This window comes from Planococcus citri, chromosome 3, assembly GCF_950023065.1.
Source record: "Planococcus citri chromosome 3, ihPlaCitr1.1, whole genome shotgun sequence".
NCBI lineage: Eukaryota > Metazoa > Arthropoda > Insecta > Hemiptera > Pseudococcidae > Planococcus > Planococcus citri.
In genome coordinates this window covers 31,418,549-31,446,480 of record NC_088679.1, presented here as the reverse complement: position 1 = coordinate 31,446,480, position 27,932 = coordinate 31,418,549, and the positions used below count along the sequence as shown (strand labels likewise).

At 33.0% G+C, this 27,932-nt stretch overlaps 1 protein-coding gene across 5 annotated transcripts in view; it reads right to left on the bottom strand.

Annotated features, from left to right (window-relative positions):
* Positions 1-1,927: 1,927 nt before the first annotated feature.
* The window catches only part of LOC135838490 (forkhead box protein N3-like), a 68,420-nt gene continuing 42,415 nt past the window's right edge, over positions 1,928-27,932 (bottom strand). For 4 of the 5 annotated variants that reach the window (XM_065354145.1, XM_065354144.1, XM_065354147.1 and 1 more), the window contains 9 exons: positions 27,680-27,812; positions 24,784-24,892; positions 20,992-21,137; positions 11,864-12,076; positions 9,037-9,185; positions 8,191-8,399; positions 4,939-5,000; positions 3,297-3,427; positions 1,928-3,215 (listed from right to left, as the gene is read on the bottom strand). In XM_065354145.1, the coding sequence (XP_065210217.1) occupies positions 2,795-3,215; positions 3,297-3,427; positions 4,939-5,000; positions 8,191-8,399; positions 9,037-9,185; positions 11,864-12,076; positions 20,992-21,137; positions 24,784-24,892; positions 27,680-27,808 (1,569 nt within the window). In that variant the 5' untranslated portion in view covers positions 27,809-27,812 and the 3' untranslated portion in view covers positions 1,928-2,794. The remainder of the gene's footprint in view (positions 3,216-3,296; positions 3,428-4,938; positions 5,001-8,190; positions 8,400-9,036; positions 9,186-11,863; positions 12,077-20,991; positions 21,138-24,783; positions 24,893-27,679; positions 27,813-27,932) is intronic. The other variant, XM_065354149.1, reaches the window with a different exon arrangement.

Below are 27,932 nucleotides of genomic sequence, written 5' to 3'. Positions count from 1 at the left end.
TAAAAAAAGAAAAACAAGAAAAATGGAACAACAATGACAGATACAAAAAATGTAAATCAATAGTTTCCATTTTATTAAAACGTAAAATATAAATGAAAATGAATAACACAAATATTTTGGTCGAATTCATTTTTCACAACTAACACATAGATGTTGAGCACAATAGTTGTGATGTAATCAGCCGATTTATGGTGCACTCCCTCCATAAAGTCAGAACATGGATTTGAAAACTTCGACGCGACCTATCAAAATGACATAAAATTTCGCGCTGAGCTCGAAAATTGGAATCAATTTTCATTTTAATCCCCTTCTCTCGCTCCTCACATTCGATTGACTATTTTTCTTATGACTGGAATGAAGTTTGGAAACGATGGAGCTCGGGAAAGCGTTTTCTCGTATTTCTGTTGATTTTTAAAACACAAATAAATGGCTACCAAGACTCCAGTGCACCATAAATCGGCTGATTACATCACAACTATTGTGCTCAACATCTATGTGTTAGTTGTGAAAAATGAATTTGACCAAAATATTTGTGTTATTCATTTTCATTTATATTTTACGTTTTAATAAAATGGAAACTATTGATTTACATTTTTTGTATCTGTCATTGTTGTTCCATTTTTCTTGTTTTTCTTTTTTTATTATTTCATCTGATTTGTTTTCATTTTTTGTTCCAATTTTCTTATTTCATTGTACATATTTTTTTCTCGTTCTTATTTTTCTGTTTTTTTTTCATTTCATCTCCTTTTTTTCTCTTTTTTCTTTTTTGTATCTTCCATTTTTTTTTGTTTTTTTTTCTTGTTTTTCTCATTTTTCTGTTTTTTCTTTCATTTTTGTATTTTTTTCCACCAATATTTTTTTTTTATAAATCCTCATGTACAGACACGTAATGTGCAAAGTGTTCATTTTCGTAGTTAGATTTATGGTCGGAGGGGGGGAGGGCAAAACTCCACCGAGGGGTGCAAATGAAAAATGACTGCAATTTCCAAGCTCAGCGCGAAATTTTGTACCATTTTGATAGGTCATGTTCAAGTTTTCAAATCTATGTTCAAAAATAGTCTTTATAGGGGAAGGGAGGGGGTGGAGATTAAATGAAAACTTTTGAAGCAAAAATATTCCCAAGCAACGAATATGAGATTCATTCTGATTGCGTACACATAAATCCTCAGTATCGACGTGTAATGTGCAAAGTTTGTTCAATATCATCGTTATATTCAGTTTGGGGGGCAAAACTCCACCGCGGGGGGGTCAGAATTTAAAATGATTGCGATTTTTGTGTTCGGCGCGAAATTGTATACCATTTCGATGGGTCGCATCGATATTATCGAATTCACAATGCATTATTTAATTCGGGGGGCGGGGGAGTGGTAACAAGCCTATTAGTGCTCATAAAATCGCGTTGTGCAAGTATTTTTTCGCCGTTTTTGCGCAGTTGGGCTTCAAATAGCCCCGTCTAACAAACGTCTAAGAAATTGTTCGGTCCTCAACCATATCGTAGACATGAGAGCCATTTTACCATCAAAAATGGCCAAAAATGCATTAAAATCGCATTCAAAGTGCCATAGCATGCAGTTGTGCAGGGTTTCACGGAAAAAAATTACATATTTGGTATCGGGAGAAGTCCCCCAACACAACCCCGTCGAGTTTTTTCGGTCCCGACCATGTCCCCAAAATCACCTTTTTGAGGGTCCACCCCCTCGTTGTGCGGGGAAAAAATTTCAAAATTGCACTTTTCCAAATGGGGCAGGTAGTACCTTCATTTTGGCAGCGCATTTTTTTGGTCCCCGAAAAAAAAATACAAAATCAACTTCTAGAGCACTTTTTCGTGTATGGATTATAGTCTAAAAGCTGTTTTTTTTTTCTCGAGTCATTGAAAAACATAGTGAAATATTGTTTAAAAAAAAAAACCTAAAACAAAACAAAAAGAAACATAAACATACGAATTGTAATCGTTACACAAATTCTTAAGAATACGTTAACCATCAAAAATACGCATCTGAGCAAATATTTTCAACTTATATGTACGAATAATTAGAAATTAATTCGTTTCGTCTATCTGATGTAATTAGCTGGAAACTTCGGTTCAAAATACATAACACTAACGCTGCACCGGTTTCTTTTTTTCTCAAAAAAACAAAACCAAAAAAAAAAAAACACACAAAATGCTAAATTAAAAACTATCGTGATAAAGAGAGGAAGAATTAGTTATATAACCTTAGTGTAAGATAAAAGGAAGACAGAGAGTTCGTAAAAGAAAAATAATAAATATAAACTAACACAATAGTTCTTTAAAAAACGAAAAAATAAATAATAACAAATGTTTTTTCAATAAAATTTCCAATCAATCAATGCGATATAATCTTCAATCGTCGAAATATGTACCAATAAAGAACAAAATGAATAAAGGGACATGGGGGAGGGGTAATTCGTGTACCAAAACTATTCAGAGTTATGATAACTACATCCGTCGTTTCATTACATAAAAAATTTAACACAAGCGCGTAATAAAATTAGATAACTTCGTATTGCCAAACGTACAGCCTGACCAGACATGCTGGTAACCTCAACATATTACAAGAGAAAAGAAAATATTATTAAATAAATAAAACAAAACAACGGAAATTGCGAAAACAAATACTTGAAAAAAAATAACAAAAAAAAGTTAACTATCACCAAGTTTTTTTTTTTAAATTTTTGATAAAAACATAATATTGAAAGCATCTACAATGTCTAAGAGGGTGGTTTTCAACTGCACGAGATTAAATTCGTACAGCGAGCAACCTCGAGGCAAAATCTACATTCTGGCTTTCTTTTTCTCTAGCTTTTTACGAGGTTTACGTCCATTGGTGACGGCAGTTCGACTGTTTTGAAACTTTGATTTGTCTGTTTCGGCCGAGTCGCCGTTTTCGTTCGAGCTACTTTTACTTATAGTGTAATAATTTGTAACTTCGTTGGAGGTTTCGTACGTTTCGGTACTAATTGACTCTTTGCAATTGACCTTTGAGGTTTTTTCTTTACGCAGAAGTCTAGGCCGGTAGGAAGTCTGCTCTGGGCAATGCTTCACCGAACGTTGTTGATCTTCGGATGAAGATAACGAACGTTTGCGCATGTTATACGATGACGTTGTGGTGATGCCTGCCAAATTTAAAAGAGCGTCTGCACCTTCGACGATTTTCCTTTGTTCTTCGTCTTCTTTGACCGAATTCCAGTAATCGCTGCGAATCGAAATATGCATTGGTAAGAAAAACCGAGATGAAGGGAATATGAAAATTGAAAAGCTGCAAAATGGTACCAACCTGTTCAAAGTATCTTTATTCGCAGCTGAAGTACTGGAGACGCAATCGGGTTCAGATTTAACTGAATTGTAGTGATGATATCCGTAATTATGGTCTTCATTTGGGCAGCTGGAAAAAGCCGGGTTTTCGTCCTGTAAAAGAAAATTTTATTGAGTAAATGTCTTCGCAAAATAGGTAAGTATTAAATTAATTAAGGTGTTCAAGAAAACATGACTGCATGTGATTAAATTTAGATTGAAAATTAAAAAAATGACAAAATTGTTCGATTCTCAACGTCTAGTAACACGTTTGATCATAGTATGGATTTGAGAGAGGTGAGGGGGAAAGAAGTGGCCATCGTATAAAATTTTCAAAAAATTTTCTTTGGTGACATTTGTTCGACTTCAAAATTGAAGGGGCTACAAATGGATCTTAATTTTTTTTTAAAGATATGACATTTTTTGTAGAACTCTCAAAGTTAAGAATTTCTATTATAAAGTTGCAAATAAAAATAAAATTCCATTCTTTTCTTTTTTTCAAAAAAAACCAATATTTTTGAAGCAGAGTTACAGTTACAAGCCTGAAAAAATAGGCTTTCAGTTCTCAACTTCAATTTTATAATTTTTTTCAACATCACTTTGTAAAAAATAAAAAAATGAAAAAAGTTGAAGTTTTAAAATCAAAGCGAAACGAGAAAATAAAAGACAAATTTTAGTTTCAGTTTTCGTTTCCCAATTTTTAGTTATTCCACTCGTAGTTTTGGTTTTTATACGTGAAATGGTTCTTTAAAAAGGCGATTAGGTATATGGGAATTACAATCCCTAAGGCGGTTTTTCAAATTATGCACATTTTATTTGGGGTAGTTTTTCTAAAAACAACATGCAAGATATTTTAATCAAATCTTGAGCTTATTCGACAGTTTTGATGTCAGTTTGAAAGTTTTCAACAACATTAATTTCTTCGATTTTTGCTAAACTTCGCTCGATTTTACTGAAATTTTATCAATTTTTGATTATTTTCAACGATTTTCATGACACTTGAAATGATTTTTACACAATTTCATTCTTGAAGTGGATTATTTGATCAATTTTTCGTAGCATTCAACAGTTTTTTTTTTCAGTTGTTGTTGTTATTTCATTTATCAACTTTCTCAGTAATTCTTAACTTTTTCATGATATTTCAACAAGGGGATTTTAGTAGACTTAAATTTCATTTTTATAATATTTTTCGTAATTTTCAGCAATTTTCTGAACTTTTGGACATTTTTTCAAAATATTTGGCAGTTGGCTAAAAATTTTGTAATGTTTCACCAACTTTATCGCCATTTTAAACTAGTATTTTTTCAGGTCATTTATACGTATTTTCTAGAAATTTGATGCATTGGCATTTTGGAATCAACATAATATTTTTTTTTTTTAAATAAGTACTTTCTGATTTTTTTTTTTTTGCTCAACTCAAAAATCAAAATAAGAAAGAACGTAAACAACAACAAAAAAACTTGAAAACTTTCAAGGTTTAACCACAGCAAAACTACAACTCACGTAAACAGGGTAGAAAACATGCACTTTAAAGTCAATTCGTGACACAGAATTGAAGTTTTATACCTCAAAACACCATAAAAACAATTTACAAACTCGAATCGTCATTAAAAAACGCCACCTACCGTGCTTTTGTCTCGTGATCCAGTAACAGCGGTACCATCTCTCAAAACGAAATCAACATTTTCTACAAAACAAAAACAAAAAAACCGCTAATTAGGTATACATCGAATACAGATATCAGGTAAGGTTTAAAGGTCCGATAAAACAAACTAATAAATCTAAATCAATAGGTAATTCATTAACGTATAACCTTAAAAAACGTATATAAAAATTTTAAATTAATTAACTTTCTCACTCTATGATATGTATCATTAAGTAAAAAAGCTTTCAACGTGTTACTGTTGAAGAAAATATCTTTACGATAAATGAGGAAATAATAAAATAAAAAGTTATCATTTGCGTAACCGAGCATTCAGATTCAGACTCGTGTAATGTATAAAAATTAACAAGACCCCGAATGTTATAATAAGTATAACCCTTTATGCAGCAATTAAGGAGGTGTGATCGATGTATGAGTAATATCGCTTCTTCATCACTCTATGTACCTATTCGTTTTATATTCTCGGGTGCAAATCAAGCTAACAAAGAGTCAAAGGTTATGAATTTTATTAAACATATCGAGCAATTTTTTAAAACACAACGTGTACGTTTCACTCGCTGAAGTACCTGTCAATCAATATAAGCAGTCGTACACAACGATATAGTACCTAGATAATTTACGATACGACTGGAAAAAAATATTATTATGTAGAAGTGGGGTCATTTATATGGTAAATGAAATTAAGCCGGAAATGTATTCTGACCTTAAGGTAACGTTAGGAGCTAGATTCCATCGAACAACTAAAAATACGTAAGTACTATACCTACGTTAAAGGGCACCGTATAATTTCAAGGTTAATAAGTAACCTTTTATGACAACTTTTTTTTTATTTTACGGATAGATTACGGCTGATTTAATAGATATGATTGTTAAACATCATAAACTTTCCTTCAATATCTCAGTATCTCGATAGTAAATTTTTATTTCAGAATATTGGTTGAAAAAAAAATTGATGAACCGAAAATTAGGCTGTGTAGCCTCTTAGAAGTTAGAATTACAATCAATCCGAAGAGAGAAAAGTTATCAAAATTGAAAATTTTCGAAATTCCAGTCCACCAAATACAACTTGGGTAACACGTCTTCATACGTAATATACCTATTACCTACATATTTGTAACCACCTCACTTTTCAATACCGAAGTTACCTCAATTTGGTATCGAATTTTCATAAATTATACTTCTGGGAAATTAAAGCGCACAACGCATCGTGTTTTTTACTTTCTGACACAAAAATAGGCATGCAATCGGATGTAATGTATCTCACGCAATATGCTTTTCATTTATTAAATTTCTTTGAAACAATTTTTATTTGTTTGCCGTTTTATTTCAATTGAAAATTTCAAAAATTGGTACTTATTTTTTACACTTCTATTCAATTTGAAATTCCTAAAAGAACGTTTTTTAGATTGGGAAATTTTAACGAAAAAAGTGAAGATGAGTGGCAATGCCTCTGGTGACTGATTTTAGTATCCCACAAATTCTGCTTGATCAGCTAAAATTCCTTGGAAAAAAATTGGAGAGACAGACGGGAGAAGGAGGGGCTAAAATCTGACAACGACAATCAAATTGGAAGCTTGAATGCTTTAAAACTATAAAAAGGTCATTCAAATGTTCAATGAAATAAGAACGAGGTACAAATGACGCCGAAAATATTTTCAAAAAATCCAACTACCCATACAAAGCTAGAACTTCTGAAAAAAATTCAACCCGCATTGCATTCACCTTAATTTCTTTTTAAAAAATCTCAAAAAATCGCTCAATAAGCAGAGTTTTTCAAGTTTTGCTAAAAATATATCTCAAGAACAAAGCCTAGGAATATTTTTAAAAAATTCAATTCAATTTTAAAGTCAAAAAATGTTTTGCTTTCTAATTTTTTTGCAGGATTTTTGTTTTTTTTTTCAATAAATTTTTTATGTTGCAGCAACTGGGAAAAAATGATTTCTTTTTTCTTGATTGAAATACCACAAATGATTGATTTCATAGAAAATTCTAGAATCAGAGAGAAGATCATGATTTTTCCAAGAGTAAGGCAAAACTAAATTTTTAGGAGAAAAAAAATTGAAATTTTAGATTTCATTCACTTGAAAAAAAAATTAAAATTTCATCACTAAACTCTCAAATTACTCATAAATTTTTCAAAAAATATGATATACCTACTTATGCAATTCAATTTTTTATTTTTCAACAGTTTAGTAATTTTTTTATTTTTTGCAATTTAAAATACGATGAAAATGGCGATTATATTTTCTAATTCTCTTTTTTTCGTCAATTTTTCCGTTGAAAAGAGAGACTATGGTAATGAAGTCAAAATCCAAAAATGCATTCAGAAAATTTTTCAACAACAAAAATTTTTAGAAAATAATTTCTACTCGAACTGATACGAAATTTAGAAAATGCAAAATAAATACATTTCAACGACAATTTCCACCACTTTTAATTATGATCTGTATTATTTAATGTTGAAATTTTACGATTTCATATTTTTACAACAGATTGAAAAAATTTACGACCAATTTTTACGTCTTTTACAACTTTTACGATCGTCATTTACATCGTACGAGATTTTACCACAATGCGAATTTAATTTTTCTTTGAATCGATAGAAATTGATCGACTTGAAAACAATTTTAAAATCGATGCTATAAAAACACTGCGGAATGATTTGGTAAAAATGAAACTCGAATTTATAATGTTTTTTTATTTTTACATTTTGCTCATTTTTCTAGAGTTGAATTTCAACAGCATTTAATAATTCACCATCGCCCTTCCAGTTCCAGAATGCAAAATTTGCAATAAAAACAAAAAAACAGTTCGTTCAACTCAAAAAATGAAACAAAACAAAAAGTTCTCTTCAATTTTTCCATTAAAAAAAGAAATTGATACAAATACATATAATTTCAGAAAACGTAGTTTTCATCCCTCAACTTCCAAACACTCGTAAAAAAAACAAAGAAAGAAAACCTTTCAAAAAAGTACGTACAACTTTGCAGCTTCATAAGACATATTCATCTAGCGTAAAAAGTTTAAATAAGACGAATATTCTGAAAACATCTCAATCAAACAATAAAGCGAAGAGTTTCCACTAGAACGATATTTCATATAGAAAATAGTACCTCTTTCGTTGACCTTTTTTGGCATTATGTGATTATGTCACTAAAATACATTATAATACATACATCGAATTTATGGAAACTTTGCTCACGAATGAGTATACCTGTTTTAATGTCAAAAGCACAAGCACCGTGTTTCAAAACCAGCATCGCTGTAGCGGCCGCATCAATATCATCGGATAAATTATCTTTAATAGAAATAGCGTGGTGCGGTGTCGGAGGCGAAGAAGCTGAAATTTCGTTCGAGGTAGGTGTAACTTTCTTCTTTTCTTCGACACAGGTTGGCGACGATTTCTTAACTGATTCGGTATCGCTGCAAAAGCGCAAGAATGAAACAAAGTTTTAAAATTTAATTTGAAAATTCATCATAATATGTACCTATACAACTACGTACAACGTGACGTAGAAATATACGTAGATTAGATTCGATCGAAAAATTAATAATTTTTTATTCAATAGAAATAATTCATCGAATATAGGAACATAAGGAAGTATTGTTGATTCCAATCATTTTTTTCATGACATCCATCTCATATAGCTAGATGCATTAAGTATAGGCTGCAACATAGGCAGAGGCACGCAATCACATAGACCTACTCGTTCATAACGAGTAAAAATTTATACCCACACAATACACACCATGGCCTCCATTTTTAATCACCGTGTCCCAATTTGATAATTTTGAGCGCATATTTGCACATTCTACATAGGTACCTACATATATAATTAATTAATTATTGTATAATGATAAGACGCTCAATGTTTTTTACCCTCAAACAAAGTGTGAGTAGAAGAACTGAAAAAAGTGACCGATAAGTTTATCACGGAATTGATAAGATGTGTGGAAGACTCGCTGATATTTTACGAGTATTGCAAATTGTGAGCTTTGTTCTCGGATTCATTGATAATAAAAATACATAGGTAATTAGGTACATGAGCAAGACGTTTACCGAATGTCAGGGTTCTCGGATATGTTCTTCTTGGTGCCGGAATTACGTATGAATTTATGATACTGATGGTACGGGGTTTTCTGTAGAGCTTGAATCAAACATGGGCGAAATCTTTGTTCCACCATCCATAGTGATCCTTTACCTAAATTCTGAAAAATCAAAACCAAAACTTGCTTGTGAGCCATATTCATGCAAAAAATAATTATTTTTAAAAATCCTCAACAATTTTAGTCTAAATGATTCTAAGTGTATTGAAAAATTAAACTTAAGTTTTTTTAATCTCTCATAAGAGAATTACAGAAAAATTATTGGAACCGACTAAATTAAAATAATACAAAATCGAAAAAGCATGCGCTGAATGCCTTTTTCCATTTTTCGATTCTTAATGACTTTAAAGATCAAATTTGGAAATAAAAATTTCACCAAATTCACTCAAGAAGCTAAAATTTAGTACACATGCCATTTTTGAGCCCCCCTGTCCCCCAAATCAATAGGGAACTGTTTCCAATCGTTCCGAGCAGCTCTGGAGCCTCCAGTACATTTTTGAGAGTTTAAATTTCCACAAAATTTTACCCGAAAGTTTTTTGGTCTTTTGGACAGTTTTTATGGAATTCTTTGAAGATTCTGGAATTTACAAAATATAACCAGGCTAGAGGCTTCAAAACTTCTTAAAACCACCTCCATCTAATCGACTCAGCGTGTTAAAATTATGGTAAAAACAAATTTTAATTTTTCAACGTTGTTGGTTAAATTTTTTTGGAAATTTCATATATTTTCAAAAATTTTATGGAGGTCCCAGAACTGCTCAAAATGGTTCGAAACCGTTATCAATCGATTCGAGCGGAGGGGGAGGGGGTTGAAAATGAGGAAGGTATAGTCTACGCAAAATTTCAGCTTAGGTCGAAGTGGTAAAATTTTGATTTTTTCCTATTTTTGTCCCAAATTTGATTTTTAAAAAATTCACCAATAATCAAAAAAATGCACTTCAGCAACTGAAATTATGACTGATAAAGTATTTTTGCATGCTCTTAGCATCAAGGGTGCTTAATGAGACTGGTCGATTTTCACCATTTCTCGGAGTCTGAAAAAAAAATTGTGGTGAAATAACCTCAAAAAGATACAGTGAAAATCTGAGATCTTCAAATCAATACCACCTTCCTCATTTTCAATTTAAATATTTTTGCACCAAATTGGATTCTATTCTTCTATTTTTGCGTTGGAGAAATGAAGAGATGGAGGAGAAGAAGTAAGAAATAAGGGATATTTTTGAGAAAATCCATATTTTTTCCAATAAGATCAACGCCAGCGAGTTTTCCCCTTCAGGCCTTCAACCCATAAAAACAGCATATTATTCGTCGAACCCTGAAAAGGAACTCGAAGAAAATTTGCCAAAAAATGTGTTCTATTTTTTGTGAGCTCCCTGGGATTTTTTGTGATGTAAAATTGAAACACAGAAAATGAAAACTATTTTTCTGATAATATTAAATATTCAGCAATTTTGACCATTTTATTCGTGTATTTGAATAAACTGAAGTGTAACGATTGAAAAAATTCAGTTTTAATCTACTGGTATTACGTTTGAAATGATCATTCATGTGACAAAATAGATCAAAACACAACCAGCTTCTATTTCTGTTAGTTTATATTTTCGAATTCAGAGCTGCCAATCTAACTTTGCGTCATCGTCACAATAATATGACACATTCAATGTTTTCATGAATCACAACAAGAAATTAATCGCGATCCAATGACCTGCGATTCGTTATTCTGATGAATTGCCCAAAAAAGTAAGCACAATTCATCGACCTTTTTGAACTAAGATTCAAAAAAACCAATGAATTATCCCATCACTGTCGTGAAATCTTTGAGGATGGTCCTCAAAGGTGCCACAACCTCTTCCCTTCTCGCCCCAAGATAGTGAAAATGAAAATGGTCTGGAATAATTTATTGAGGTCGGTGTTTGAAATTTTGTCGATTAGATTCTACACAAAAAATTTGAAAATTGACCCACTATGGCACTTCTGGTTTATTTCTCAACAGCTCTTGAATTTTTAATTTTTAATTCAATTTCACCATTCAAAAGTAATAAATTGCTTCTGATACGTATTAAAGAGAGGGAGAAAATTTCAAAATGACCACTCAAAAAAACAAATAATCGCACATCGCAGAAGAAAAATTTTATGCTTTATAACTTATGCATGAGTAAGTTTGCTTCTTTATTTTTGTGAAGTTCGTCTAGTTGTTCTCAAAAATAAATTTCTTGCGATGGAAAAATTGAAAAATTTTTTTATCATAAGCAATTGATGTTGCGAAAAACAAAGGTCAAGCGAAAAAAAATGAAACAAAATTGCACAACATAAAATTTCTCACTTTTGGGAATGTGAGGTAAGGAGGTTTTGTATTGGACTACTTGAACAAAATTTGGAAAGTTTATAGCTTAAATTGACTGTTAGTCATCGAAAATTTCATTTTTGTTCCAATTTTTTCACCAAAAAATTGATTTTCAAGAAAATTAAAGCTTTTGCAAAAAAAAAGAAGCGAAATGCAAGAAATTTTTCTCCTATGGTTAATTCTCTTTTGGAAGCTTGTTTTTGAGATACTTATAGAAAAATCGTGAAACTTGACCTATCATATGAGGAGGGGGATAGGGGAGGAAGAGGATCTTTTCAACAGATCACCCTCTGATTTTGGAATATGCCACTGCTCAGGTTAGGAATATAGGTCAGTAGTGTAAGCCCCATAGAGTAGTTCTATGCCCCTTCTCACATACGCAAATTCGTTCATAACAAATTTTCATCGAGTTCTATCACAACATTATCAAACTTACCGGTGACTTGTCGACTTTTTTGAAGCATTTATTAAGCGAAAGATTATGTCTAACGCTATTCTTCCATCCAGTGGGCGCGTTACGATAATACGGAAAATGGTTCAGAATCCAGACATAAATATCTTTAACAGGAAGCGCTTTATCCGCCGAGTCTTCAATCGCCATAAAAATTAAACACGAGAATGAAAATGGAGGTTTTGAATTGACGTGTACCTGTAACACACAACCAAGTACAAAGTTCAACTTCCGTTTCGTTCGAATGTGTATTCAAAACGGCTGCGTTTAAATTGGTACCTACGCGACCGATGCCGCTGCAGTCGTTGCTGCCGCCAATGTATTTAAAACTTTAATTTTAAATTACTTTTGTGTACTACGTGATATAGCCTATAGTATATGTCTATGTACTACATATGTAGGTATAAAATAAACACACAGAAACACTTTGTCATTTTTCAAACGCCTTACTCACTCGCATATCTAATAGCTTACGAGTATGTATGGTAGCTGGTCGCCTATCTCGAATGACTTTTTCCCCCTACAGCTTGATTAGACTAGTATAATGAACCCTATGCCCCATGGTTAATCGTACGTATAATTCAGTGTTTTAAAATACCAGCGTCATATTTTATTAAATTTCTATTATTTTTTTCCCCTCTCGTCGTCGTTGAAATGCGCGGAAAAATTAAAAACAAGATACGTATAGCAGCGAGAAAGAGAGAAAAACAGAGGAAAATATCGCTAAGAGGTGTGCACTGAAAAGACGCGGAATCAACACCGCAATACACACTGACGTCATTGCCACCATCTTATAAAACCAGCACATGTTTTAAATATTGTCGAATATTTTTACGAATAAATTGGTGAAGCGATAAGCTTTACCGGAATATTTTTCATTTAAATCAGCAGGTATCGATTTTTTTGCAAACGAATTTCACGCGTCCATTGTATTATGATGGGTTTCTTTGTCCTTTTTTTTCTGTTCTGTTTTGGAAGATGTTCGACGAGTTTATAATTTGCTGAAATCTGTCAGTTTAGGTTATAATGTGAGAAAGTGTCTCAAAAACACACCGCAGACGGAGTAAATATTTCTGCTTGAAATAATAACGAATTTGACGATTTATGTTAAAAACAGGTACCTAATGTTTTTTTTTTTTTTGAAAACATTCATCTTATTACGATTCATGGTACACAACAACCTGAGCACTGCAACTACCTACAAGGTCCAAAATGAACACTTTTGACATTTTTCTCAGAATTTTAACCAAGTTTCATAAGGCATGCGGAAATTAATGCAATTTTTGGCTCAAAATTATCGAGGTGACCTTAAAATCAAAATCATCAACATTTTCATAATCCACACAAAATTTCACCTCATTTTCATGGATCGCAGGTCAACTTTTAAAGTATACTTCGAAATGGACACGATTTAGAGCAAATCGAAAATCTTCGATTTTTTCACCCAAGAAAAGAGCATTTTTTCAAATTGAAAATAAAAAACATCGATGTTAGTTTGAACTTAGGGTTTTAACTAAATTAGAAGAAGACTTTCATTTTGAGATGAAAGTCACTTATAACAAATTTTGGTTCTAGGAGGTCCCTGGAATAGAGATATGGATCCTCAAAGATTTACAAAAATCGAGGTTTTACACTCTAGCAGAGCTTGTAGTAATTTTTTTCCAAACAAAATCAACTTTAGTATCCAGAAAAGCTCGAAAAACTACCCAAAAAGTAACCAAAAAAAGAAAGAATGTGCAAAGCACTTTAATGTAGAAAAAAATCACTGAAAACCCCAGAAGTTTTCGTGTTTAATTAAAATCTAAAAATAGAACTCGATATTAACTTGTACAATTTTAGCAAACAGCAGAACTTTTTGACAATTTATTAGTGCTCAAAAAGTTGATTTTTCAACTTATTGATTAATCACAAAAAAAAACGAAATTTTTCACAATTTTGAACGAAGTGAGAATTTTGCAATTTTTAGTAAAAAAAAATTAACACATTCGAATTTTAGGAAAAGAATTACACTTTTTGAAAATTTAGGGAAGGGAGATTTTTTGCTACTTTTGGTAGAAAACCAATTTTGACAAAAATACAAGCAAAAGGTAAGGTTTCTTTTGGTAAAACAGCAAAACTTTTTTAAAATTTTGAAAAACCGTAATTTTTTAATGTAAATTTTCAAAATGCAAGATTTTGACAATTTTTGTAAAATGTTCTACTTTTTGGAATTAATAATTGGCAAAATGCGAAACTTGTTGGAAATGTTTGGCAAAAAATCGGTACTTGAGCATAATGTTGGGATGTTTTGGTAATTTTTGACAAATCAGCTCAATTTTTGGGTACTCAATTTTTTGGGGGGAAAAGTTCCTTTTTCAGCAATTTTGCTAAAAAGCAAGATGTTTCGACAAATTTTTGCAAAAAGCAAACTTTGAGGATTTTTAGGGGGAAAATGAGATTTTATGGAATTTGTTGAGATTAACCACAATTTTCAACACGAAACAAGGGTATTAAGCAACTTTGAAAAAGGCGGGATTTGTTACCATTTCTGAATAAAGGTGAGACATTTTTTCTTGTTTTCTCACAAAGTGAAGCCGAGATTCCAAAATAAAGGTCTCCACTGCATTTGGTCAAAATCCTCCAATATTTTGTTTCCTGATCCATCAAATTGGAGAGCTTTCAACCCCCCCCCCCTCCCACCAGGCCATGCACATCTCTCATGCCCTAAACCAGAGTACATATTATTTATGTTGATTCATAAATCATCAAAGATTTATGAATTCGGCGAATTTTTACAGTTTTAAAAAATTCTGGAGTAGACAATATCCTATCCAATTTTCATATCTAAAAACACAATGCGATACTAAATGCTCGAAAATGGAAAAAATACTTATTTTCAATACTCTGGGGGCACTGAGCCCCCTTCCTCCTCCTTATGGAGTCCGATGCAAGACTCATATACCTCAAAAAAGGATTCAAAATTCTCTAATTGGTGAATGTTTGCAGTTATAAAAAAATTTCGGGACACATGAACTTATCTTCAAATTGGTCTTTAGGAGGATAAAGCTATTCTCAAAGAAGTTTTAGAATCGAAAATCTCTTTTTCTTCGGTCAAAATGAACCAATTCAGTGATTGGAAGCATTCAAATTCTGAAACAATTTTCCACTAAGTATAAATCAGGGCTTTGTTGAGAGGAAAAGAGGTTGAACAAATGAGAAATTACAAGTGAATGATTTATAAAAACTGGAGTGAAAATTGCAAAATTCTCTGACATTTCTCTGACTTTTTCAGATAGGTGAAATTTTCTGACTTTTCCAATTATTCAAAGATATCCCCTCCCCATTGGAACTTTACGAAATTTCAGTGAGGAGAAGAAGAATACTGATTTTGGAGTGAAATTACAAAATTCTTCCACAATTCCCCAACTTTTCCAGAGTGTGAAATTTCATCACATCTTCCAGTTTTTTTTTAGAGACTGGACACCCTGTTACAACTTTTTGAAATTCATATGGGATCACTTGAAAAGTCTCTACTACTTCTAGAATCATTGTTAACAGGGTACAGAATTTGATTTTTTTTTACCACTTTCGAGGACACAAAACGGTCAACGCCAGATCGCTCATCTCTTCCTTTTTTCAAGTACAGTAACTCTCGAGTAATCTGCGTGATTTCAACTCATAAAACCATCACGGAGGATTCTCGCTCTCTATTTTAGATGGAATTTAATCTCTGCGCGATGTCTCCTCTATCTAGTTTACGAAAAGCTAACAACTATGCACCTAAAGCCAGCACCTAAATATAACTTTCGAGTCCGCACTAATGGAAAATCGTGGATTCGCTACGACCCTGGAGAAATATGGACAACCACCCTTCAGCCTTCATAAACAACTCGACCTTCCGCAAAAGTTGTGCTAAACTTATTCAGTGCCTCCGCGTCCGACTTCGTGCACCTCTTACAGCTATGTAAATTCGAACAAACTCGCCATTTCGCACGTAATTACCGCTTCCACTCGAAACCATTCCATTCGAATGTACATAAGCGCTAAAAACCACGAAATTATCTCGTTAATTATCAATTAAAAATTATTTTAATTATGACCTAATTTCAACCGCAGATAACACGTGTTCTACGCAAATTTCACTTTCAAAAGGTCTACGTTAAACAAACGGTTTCTAGAAGGGAAAAAATCGCGCATACGGTCGACTCGACGCCGATACCGCCGCGCCGCCGACTCTGACGTAAGATTTACTCTATATAGGTAAAGAAATGAAGCATTTACACAAATTACACGTGCGAATCACCGCCGCAGGCTGCTTGCTCGCCGTACTACTAACTCATCTTAGCGACGACGACGACGACGACGCGACGTCGACGTGATTTTAATCAATTAATTTTCTCACACAACAGGGCGAGTTTTCACGAATGCGACGGGGATTAGAAATTATGTAAATCGAGCCAGGCTGCTTGGTGTAGGTAGGTATACTTTGCAAGCCGAAGAAAAATTCCCATCTCCGGTGCTTCGCGTCGCGTTGCGCCATCCTGCCCTTGCTCCGTTTTGCCGCCATTTGGCGAATTAAAATTTCGCGAAAGGCTTTCGCATCGTTTAGCTTTCATTATGGTAAGACACGATTCGCTCGATGCGAAATGCGACTCGACACTCGACGAAGCGACGAAATTCATTTTTTTTTCTCCCTACCTTGTATAAAACCCTCTATATTTAAACATTTCGCGAGGACGTGTCGTAAACGATTACCTTTTCCAAAAACGACGCCGCCACCGCCGCCATCGCTCGTCGCCGCAGCTCTCGTACGACTCCATTAACGCTACGCCAGGTTATTAAGAGGTTTGTTTCTTAAAATGAATGACACGAAACATTTCCAATACCTCGACTAACATGTAAGTGTACGTAAAGCTTATACTCAATTTGCACGTTATTTTTTATCTTCTTCAATTTTTCGTCTCTTTTTTCGACAGATCCAAAGCGCAACGAGAAGCTCGGGGCAAAAAGCGTGAAATTCATCACCGTTAAAAAAAATCTGAAAGCCAGATGATTTTTTCAACCCACGAGTATGTTTTCGATTTTCTACGTAACGTGTCCATATTACGTACATATTCGTCGGTGCTCGTGCTATCTGGAGGTACGAATCGCACACGACAACACGAAACCGACATTTATACTGGGTTCTTTAATCTAAACGAGAAAATTTCCAAAGCTTTTAAATAAATAAGCTGTTTGCTATTTTCAAAAACTTTTTCCTGTATCAATCATACTGAATAAAAATACAAGTAAGTGTATCTAGACCGATGTCGATGACGGAAACAGAAAACTTTACAATATACTACAACCGAAGACGTACGACAAGATAGCCACTCGTGTAGTTTCTCCATAATAGTAAATTTTTCAACGCCGAGTGAAATAGCAGGTACCTCTTCACCTCTTCACTCGATTCACGTATGTATGTATAACCTAACAAAAGTCGTCTTGATTGTAAAACCAATTTATAATATACTTATCGACGTTCGATTATTTTTTTTCACTGTCAAGATAACATTACATACATATAGGCCATTCATGATATGTAGACTTGCTCGAATGTCGAACTTTACGTGCTCATTACTAAATCTACAGAAAATATTTTATCGATGCTTTCCTTTCGTATACTTTGTTTATAGCAGCAGCATTGCGGTTTGTTTTGAAACCACGAATTGTCAGAGACAAGGAGGGAGATAGGAAGGATGAAGGTCCCATTGAATCTTTCCATACACTATACTGACTAGACAAACAAGAATTTTGTTTCCGAAAAATGGATAAGTCTCAAACATGTTCAATTGTGAAAGGTTGAGCCAAAAAATTGAATCCCATTTGAAAAAAAATATTAATTTGGATCATCACTCCCTCTGGAAACAGCTGATGATTTCCTCAAAACAATTAGGCCTCTGCAGATTTTGAAAATGAAATTTGAAAACTGCTCACAAGAAAAGAATTATAAATCACGACAAAATTTAAATGAGATGGGGGAAAATATCGTCACTTTTTTCAATTTGGGGTCCATTGCCCATAAAAGTACTTTTAGGTGTGAAAATCAGTGTGTCCACTTTTTCAAGCATCAAAAATCATTTCTCTATCACGTCCAGTCGTCCATGCTCAAAAATTATACTGAAGAGAACTTTTAATACTGATTAGTGATTAGCACTTAAAAAAATTGGAGAGACTTTTTTATACTCTCGATTCGAAATAAGAAAATGTGATTTATTTTTTCAGATAAGTTCGACTGAATTTTTCAAAATGACTTACTTTCAATCATTTAAAAGCAAAAAAAGCTCTGTCTGAGGAAATTTTTAAAAACATTTTTAGCGTAGATGCAATGGAGAAAATACATCATTTTCAACTTTCCTAGCTGAGTTTTGTTGCTTAAAAAGGTGGCAACCCTGATTTTCGCAGGATCCTTAAAAAGCGCAATTCTACCAAGAGCCTAACAACCGGGAAAAATTTCAAATTTGTACCAATTGTAATGATTTTCAAATTCTCAACAAACAAAGTACACAATCAATTCCCTATTTTTTCAAAACTTTGAGTCTCTAAATTTCCCACTCTGGACTCCAACTGCACCTTGAAGGTGTTTTCCCTCATTCTTCATCTCATCAAGATTATGGCAATCATTGTCAACTTATGCAGGAAGTATTTAAAAAATAAATTTTTGAGTGCTCCTAAAAATTATTTTGGAATATAATTTTCAAATGTTTTTGGGAAATTCTTCAATCTATTGCAATGCGATGCTGATAGCTTATTTTCAATTTTAAATTCTGAAACACAATTTCAAAAATTTTCAAAATTTTGGTATTCATATTATTTTTTATGATTTTTTTAATGACAGATAAAAAGCAATTGAAACCTTACAAAAGTTGGAAAATTGTATAGACGAGTTCACGAAAATTTTCGTTAATTGATAATTATATGTATGAACTTATTTTTTCAGCTATTCCAGGCTTGATTTTGGTGAAAAGTTTGGTGAGGAATCAATTAACGGTTATATAGAACGAAGTGATTAGTCTTAAGTTTTCCTGCGACGAATAAAAATATTGTGAAAAAAATGTTGCTTCATTCGCTCTTTTTTTGGGGAATTTTTTCGGTGATTTTTTGAAATTTTCTGAGAGTCTTAACATGTAATCATAACACTCAGCCCCTTTAATTCCAGGATTAGGAAAACATAAAAGCATGAACTGTTGAACTCAAGATGGGTTGCATAAGTTACTGGTGAAAGGAAAATATTCTCAGATGGGACACCTTGTATTACCAAGTACCTACAGTATGCTGTACATCGAAAAAAATGATCACTATTTTAATATCAAGCCTCAATTTTTTATGTAAATTCTCAATAATTACAAAGGAAATTCCAAAATGAGATCGAAAACTGATTTTTCAAAATATCAAAAATTGTTGAAAAATCAAAAGAAATGAGCCATTAAAAATAATGCAACTGTTTTGCATACTGCAAGTGACTTCAAGACAATTAACGCAGAACTTTCATTAATTTTCGACAAAAATTCAACGAAACCGAAAAATAACAATACTCAAAACCATTAGAAAAATTTCAAAAATCATTTAAAAACGCACAAGAAAAATAAATAAGTATCTATAAAAAAGAGTCGAAAAAAAATTCAAAATACAAAATTTTAGAATTTAAAGGAATTTTGATGATACATACATATTTCAAGCAGCAAGGACAATAGTTTAATTGATCTTAGTTTGAACAAGAGAAGCCAAAGATTCAAGGACCCAAATGAAAATTCTGGCTGCGATTATTTTGTTATGAGAACCAGGCACTTTTCGCAAAAAAAAAAAAGGAGGAGAAGAAGGAGGAGGCGTAGGAAGAGGACAATCATCAACCACAGCACAAATTTTAGCTCCATTCACTCCACCCATACGACTTCCAAATTAATAGAATAAATCATGCCGAACTAACAAAAGCAAACCGTTACCATTCCATCAAGTTTAATAAATGTCCAATAAAACTATCCATACTAACTTGCATTTTCCTTCACCATCGATTAGCTAAAATCATATCAAGTACGCCAAACTTGTTCGCAATTCACATACAGCTTGAAAAACTACACAAGCGTCACTTTTATTTAACATACTCGTACAAATAGTACGAGTCAGAATGCCTCAGTAATAAGTAAAGCACTGTACATTAAACCAACACACACACCGATATTCTCACACAGCATGAAAAACCTCGCAGCCGACATAAAAACGCCATTCGTTTGCACCAGTTTGGTATAACTGATAAGCCGCTGTTAAGCTTATCGAACAATTTTTCAATTAGAAATTTATCAATTTTCCACCGAAATAGCCTCCTAATCCGGGCATTCGTATAAACATAATTACACATCGTCGTCGTCGTCGTCACTAAGTACCTACTTTATGGTTCATCAATCACACTTCAAATTGTGGAGGAAACAGCACGAGACGTGAGATGACAAATTATAAATTTTTGGACATTTCTAGATATCCTACGAGGTCGACATAGACCTCTTCTTTGATTAGGAAATGATAATTAGAAAATACTCCATAGTTGACATGAGAGTCAAACGGAAACTTCAATTCAATTACTCATGAGCTCCTCTGAAAACGTGTGCGAAATGAAATAAAGGGCTGAGAAAATTCTGACATTGGTACCTCATTGAAATTTGAAGAAAAAAAAACGTCGAAAGTGAAGTGGCACCTCGAATTGATTTTAGGGTATTAAATTCAAAAATTGGCTCAATTTTTCGATTTGATCCCTCTGAACGTCCATCCTCATTTTGAGAAAACATTTCAAAAAATCATAAAAATATGATGTGACATGTTGATTTAACTAATTTGAAGTCGTCAAGTCCGAATTTCCATTCACTTTCTGGATTCAGCTTCTCTTTGTTCCTCCAGGCTCAAAAAAAATTTTTCACGATAACCACAATGTCGATTTCACAACTACGATGACATTTCGCCAAGAGGCGAAGTATTTGAGGGAGGAATACCTCTCTTCCACCCTGCCTCATAATAAACTAATTTACAGGCGCAGCTACCATTGAAATAACTACAAAATTACAAAAATAATTCGCATTTCAGATCGGGATGATTTTCAAAATTACCTGTGGATCGTAGGAGACGCGAGATATAACATTAATAGACTGATTTGAACTCTTATGGGAAGACGTACTGGAAGCACTGCTATTTGAAAAAGCCGAATCACTAGCACTATCATCGATAAATTCGTGTTTTGGTAACTCGTGCACACCTGTAAACAGAAAATAAAAACCGCTACGATTAATTAACCTGTAAAATGAGCACGTCAGACGGAGAAAAAACCCCTATAGTTTTATGGTTAAACCGTGACAGTTTTCTCTTCTGCGAACAAAACAGAAAACATAGAGAGGTAGGTACTAGGTATACGCCGGTGGAAATGAACACCTCTTTTTTACCCAAAAAAATTACTGTCTATCGATTAGCACCTCGTTTCGTGAAGTCTTAATTTACCTAGGTATCCGTAATTAAATAATTACTTCATTTTATATCTAAGCTACCGAATGAATAACGTTTTGAATTCGATATTACGAGTAAATTGAGATACTACAAGTAGGTAGGTATTCCAAAAAGTGAAAACACATCATCAGTCAAACTGTATGATGTTGATGTTGAAGTATAAATCTCGAACCACGTAAACGTATTATCTTTCACCGCTTCTCTCCTCATTCTCATATAATCAACGCCTTATTATACAAACTCGTTTCAGCATTTCTCTTCAGTCTTCACTTTTTGACGTACAGAAAAAAATTATTTAATCGTCTCACGATGAAAATACACTTACAAAAATAATCCAATCAACAAAAAAAACGTATCAATTTCGGTTTTTTTTTTTGCATTTATCGATTGATTTATTAGACGTATGGTTGAAGAAAATGCAGGCAGACAGGCTCCATTGGTTATATACTCATGAGAAAAACTTCAATGAAAATTTTAACGGGATAGTTAAAGCATTAATATCATTGGCATACATAAAATTCCGGCTACGAGTGTTGTCGCTGTCGAAATCTGTAAACTCTTTCAGAGTCGTCGCAGTGTTGCCAACAATTCGATCGTGTATTCGGCCGGTCTCTCATCAAGGACGTATGCAGGTGCGAATTAAATTTGTACTCGGTCTTTTTCCATCTCTCGTCGATTTTTTTCATTTTTTTTATTACGTCGATAATAATTACACGGTCCAGGGTAAAACGTGATGATTAATGAAACGCAGGTATATTAATATTTGTATGACGATGAATTTGTACGCGAATATGATTTAGATAGGTACCTAGCTAGGCACATATTTCCGTAGATAAATCGGTTTAGCATGATTTTTTTGTCATGTAAACAATACCTAAGGTGTGTCTGGATCTCTTGTGTTTGAAAATGGCCTTAAGTACAGTTGTTATTTATTTTGGTTAACGATTCAGCAACCCAGGATACATCTGAACTGAATTTACACACTGAACAGAAAAATTGAAAGTACTTAAAGAGACAGAATCAGAAATTATTCTATGTACAATGGAGCTGACGACAGCTTCCATTTTTTGATTCAATATTGCAAAAAAAAAAATGTTTACTGAAAATGTAGGTTGGCAACATGCAACAATAATTTTTTATTGGACACCCTGTATATTTAAGTAAAAATACCACAATATTTCTTAAATTGTAAAATCGTTAACAAAAATTACCAAAAAAAAAAAAATCAAAAAAATCAATCCGTTAGGTATAGAAATTTTTAAAAATCTTGAAAAATTCAAATTATTGTTCAGTGTTGTCAAATCAGAAACTAAAAAAAAAGAAATGACATATTTTCTCAGGATTGACTCTTCAGTTATGCTGATTTGTAATTTGTGAAAAAATCAATAAGAAAATGCATTACATTTGTAACATTGAACTATGAACAAGTGAACATCTAATCAGTGTTGCCAAGTAGGTATTTTTGAAACTCATTCTATTTTTTTAAAAAAACTGGAGAAGGAGGAAATGTGGCAAGGTAAAACATTCATGGCGAACTGAGGCATCATCAAATTACAATCACTAATTTCAAAAAAAGAAAAATGATACTGCCTCCAGAAAGTTTTTATAGAGAGGTAGGGAGGAGGGGGTAAACAATTCGAAACTTTTTCGTCAAAACGAATGAGTATATGAACTATTTATAAAATTTGTTTTCAAAAAATTTGAAAATAATTTCGTAGTATTTTTGACAAAATACCTAGATACGTATGTCATTCATTATTCATTCCCCTAATGAAGGAAAAAATCGGAATTGATAATTTTACATTGAAAAAATAATTTGAAACGAGCGGAGGAGGAGGTATGCAAAACGTATCACGAACACGTCGTAATCATAAATAATTTTAAATGTAACAAGCATGCTGAAAAAAAAATCACCGCAGTTATTATCTAAAAAGCAAACTTTCATTAGAAAAATTAAATTCGAATAGAGAGCAAATTAAATTACAATATTCATTTTGAAGATTAAAAATGGAGAATTCAACTCGACGGTAAGTGTAATTCATTTCGATAAAATGTCTTCGCTTTATCAAACTTAATTTTAAAAATTTACTAAATTTGAATAAGGTAACTTTAGGAATCCCTGACACTAAAATTACCATAAATACTTTAAAATTCAACGAGAAAAAATCACAAATTCGAGCAACATTTTTGATGAAAAAAAACCCCTCGTATTATTTTCTCTGAAAAGATAAAATATAGAACAACAACAATATTCCGAAAGGAAAAAAAAAGATGAATTTTTCAAACCAAACAGACGTCCGTTTAAAGTTTTGGAGTATCAACGCATGGCATAGCATCGTCCACGCATCTTTTGCGACACTTGGAACAATTTGAAATTCTTTTGACGTTAAAAAGAGGGTAAAAAAATTTTCTAAAATTTTATACACGTTTTGGTGGTGCGGCATTTGTAAGGATACGTTTACCTTGGAGATATTTTTACGACGTGCTCGAGTCTTATAAATTCGTTATATTTAAATAGACGTGGGCTCGTTTGGAAATTTATTTCGCGAAAATTAGATCATGTGAGAAGTAACGTTGAAAAATAACGCTGAAAATGTCATTTATTATTACAAAATGTGAAATTTGTTTTAACAAAGATTCTAAATCTGTTCCCTTTTTTATTCTCTCTTTCACTATGGTGAAAAAGAAAAGAAAAAAATAACCAAATAAAAATTTCAACGTTTTGCCACGTACGAGTGATACGCTGAACTAAAACTTGGTATAATACGGCGTATTTTAGCCATTTCTTTTCCATACGTTTCCCTTCTGCACGTTCTCCTTCTTGACTATACATACAAGCTACAACTTTCGATACGATTACCTACACGATGTAACCTAACACTTTCATGGTTGGTGGATTTCATTAGACGGTGTATTTTTTTCGCCGAAGTAAAACAGCGTCCACTATCGACTTCGACATATACCTATACCTATCTGTCTGTCTTTCTCATTTTGAAGTCAATTAAACTCGCGCATTCGACTGAAACCACTAAAAACTCAGATCCACCAAGTCGAATACTTGGCTATACCGCCTATACCTATACCTGAGCGAATATTTACTCAATCCAAAACGTGATATACAGATTCACGTTCGTTAATATAATTCAAAAACGAAAAAACAAAAAAAACACAATTATAACGGATTCTACGAAGCATTGAGGACGTTTAAAATGCATGTACTACAAGCCCAATATAGCCATAATACCTAAGATATTATCTATACAACTGGTTTGCTCTTTTTTTCCAACTTAACCACACGGGCATAATTTTTTGGCGTTTAACAAACTACATTAAATACAAGTACAAATACAAAACTCATAATGTAGACGTATCTACGTGTGTCATCGTATAAAAATATTTACTTTTTAATAGATTTTTATCTTGCAGCCATGTCAATGAGGTTAAGTCATCATCCCCAGCTGAGTTACTGACGATTTGTGGAACATCTGCGACAACGCCGTCGTGTTCTTCCTGTAAAGCACACAAGCACGCGTTAATAATTTACACACAAAAAAAAATAATGCTATTAAAATTTTCTATTGATTAAGAAATCATTAAAATGAAGTAAGTAATTCGAATTTCAATACACAGATAAAAAATGATGAGTAGGTAAATTCAGTATGACTGAAGGGAAAGGGGTAGACAACTTATTGTTACACCATAATTATAGGAGGCACAAAAGAAGAGCTGAGATTATTTTTAATAATAATGGGAGCATGGTGTATTCGATAAAGCGCTGGTTATCTACCAAAAAATATCGAAAAAATTAACGCTAAAAACGCATTTCGCAAATATTCTTTGGCGCGATAACCAGACGGATTATCGTTCTAGTGATAAACGACTTGCACTAAAGTACGTACTTGATAAGTGGGATAGGACTGCGAACTGCCCCCTTACCCTTCTTTTCTTTCTTTATAATTTATAATTACGAGGGATTGGTCAGAGGTGATAGTCGCCGCCGACTGCAATGAAATTTTGTTAATAATGTGGGTACTGGGTACGAAGAGATAACCTGAAATTCGTCTTGTGACGAAATTGCAAAGCCAATAATAAGAAGAAAATCCAAAAAGAAAATTATCGATGTACCAGTACCTATGACCTAATCTTACATTAGACGAAAAAAAAATTCTACGACAAAATGACCTGAATATCTTTATGAAAACCAATTTTTGGAGAAGTGCTATTTTGATAGAGCATATTATTTTTATTGAATTTCAAAAGTCAAACGAAAATTTATTCTTAAAATTTTTATTTTTTGAAATTTCGAAATTCACCTGACAGCTCTTCCAATTCCAATTGGGCAGTTTCAGAAAAACCGTACCTACTTATGTAGGATAGATGTTATCCCTCTCGACATATGCCATAGGCAAAGTTTCGTTTTGAGGACAGCCATTACTTCTGCGATCATTTCCTCGTGAGCAGATTTTATTCTTCATTTCGAAATAATACATATGTTCACTCATCTCCAAATTCCAAATGAATAATTTTAAAATGATTACGACGATTTTAACAAAGAACTGGAAGTTTAGCAGAGTTATTGATAACTGTTTATGATTACATCTCATATATCAGGCCATCTATACTCGATAAAGCTATGTTTACATTGGGACAGTTTGCTGTCGTAAGCAGCAACTTTCTTGCTATACTAGCTCAATGTGAACAACCATGCCAGATAACTTGTTCACTGTCAAGGATACTGGACGATAAATCTCAACGTCGTTCGTTTCGATTCAATTAGGTACCTGTTCATTTGAAAAACGTTTCGCCAATTGGTCTCAAAGTTAAGCTAATCTATCGATGCATCGATAGATTTTTAAAAATTGAAATTTTTTTCAGTTTTACTGAAAACCAAAAAAAATTGACGAAGATTTTTGACTGACATTCCACCTGGATGGGGAAATACATACAATTTTCTATTCCTTCTTTTTTGGCCACTTTTTCAAAAAATTTTTTTTTTAATTTGTTCATCGTCACAAAAAGGCTATTTTTCAATTTCCTTCTCTGTTACGAGGGAGGATCTAAAATGAACCATGTTTCACGCGTTTCGTTATTTTTGAAAATGTGGATGCGAGAAGGTGGTTTCAATAATTAATAATCAAAATACCGGTGAGATTTATCAAGTTAGATCTTTTTATGGATTCTAAATATTTTTTTGTTAGATATTTAGATAAGACCCTAGGGCCAAAAAACTCAAAAATCGTACGGCCAATACCAATACACAATCATTTTAGAGGTGAAACTTAGCAACATTTTTCTTCACTGAAACCATTTTTTTTCACTCGAAAAAATATTAATAATTGCCACAGCCGAAACTAAAACCATACAAAATTTAATACTGGGCTCAGAAACTGTCACTGGAGTTATGAAAAATTTAGTATTGAGAAGCCATACAATAACATTAATATCCAAGGTTTCACGACTTCTTTTTTCACACTTTTTATCCCATTATACTCCCAAAAGAATAAAATCGTATCTACTCGTATCAATAAAAATTCAGACATGTAAAGGCAATTAAGAAACTCAACTCTCATTTTCATATTTTTTTCCGACCAAAAACCTTCCAATCCAAGAAAGGTTTAAACCTGAAATTATTCTGACTATGGCTGGAGAAAAAGGCAAGGATTCTGAAAAAAAGACAAGGAGAAATTGACCCTCCGACCAGTTGAAAATTTTCAAATTCGTTTCAATAGGATTTTTTCTGGAATTTCTCCTTGATTATCGATAAATGGAGCTTAGCTTAAAACAATTTCCTGCAGCTGTAGAATAAATTCAATTGACACTTGAAAATGAGCATGTTGCAAAAGTCAAACTGTAAACGAGTAGGTATTTCAAGAGTAATCCGCCATCTCCCATCTACACCATCTCTTCCTCCCTTTTCTACCCCTATACCATTACTTTGACTCCATTTACGTCGAAGTTCCGCTTATTAACTTATAATCTCTTAATACGTGTTCCAATCTCGAACATGGTAAAACAGCATTTCTAAGGTACCCAGATTAAAAGTTCCCCATAATTGAATCAAATTAATAAAATCCATTTCGCCATAAAGCACCCGTCTCTTACACTTCAACCACCCCAAAACGTAAGCACCGCTTACACGTATTATACTATGCCGGTATATGTATAGGTAGGTACGTAATATCTACTGCATAGTGCATACGATATATAAACCTTTCTTATAAATTATTCAAAACCATTTCAACTATTCCATTTCACAGCGTAACTTGAATTTTTTACGAATAAAAATTGCTCTCTTACTTGCACAGCTATAAGACCATCAGCTGAGTAAAGTGTTACGGTGGCAGCTGTGGCAGAAGTAACTGGATTTTGGCTCAAAGCGATGCCGACATTTTCGCTGTGATCCGGCCGGTCTGGCGCGACTCTCATGTTTCTGCAAATTAAAAACATTCACCATGTAGAAATCTTCACAAAAAAAAAGAAAAGGGAGAAATAAAAGTAAAATGAATTCTTTCGAATGAAATGTGGTATCGAAATTTGAAATAGGTATTAA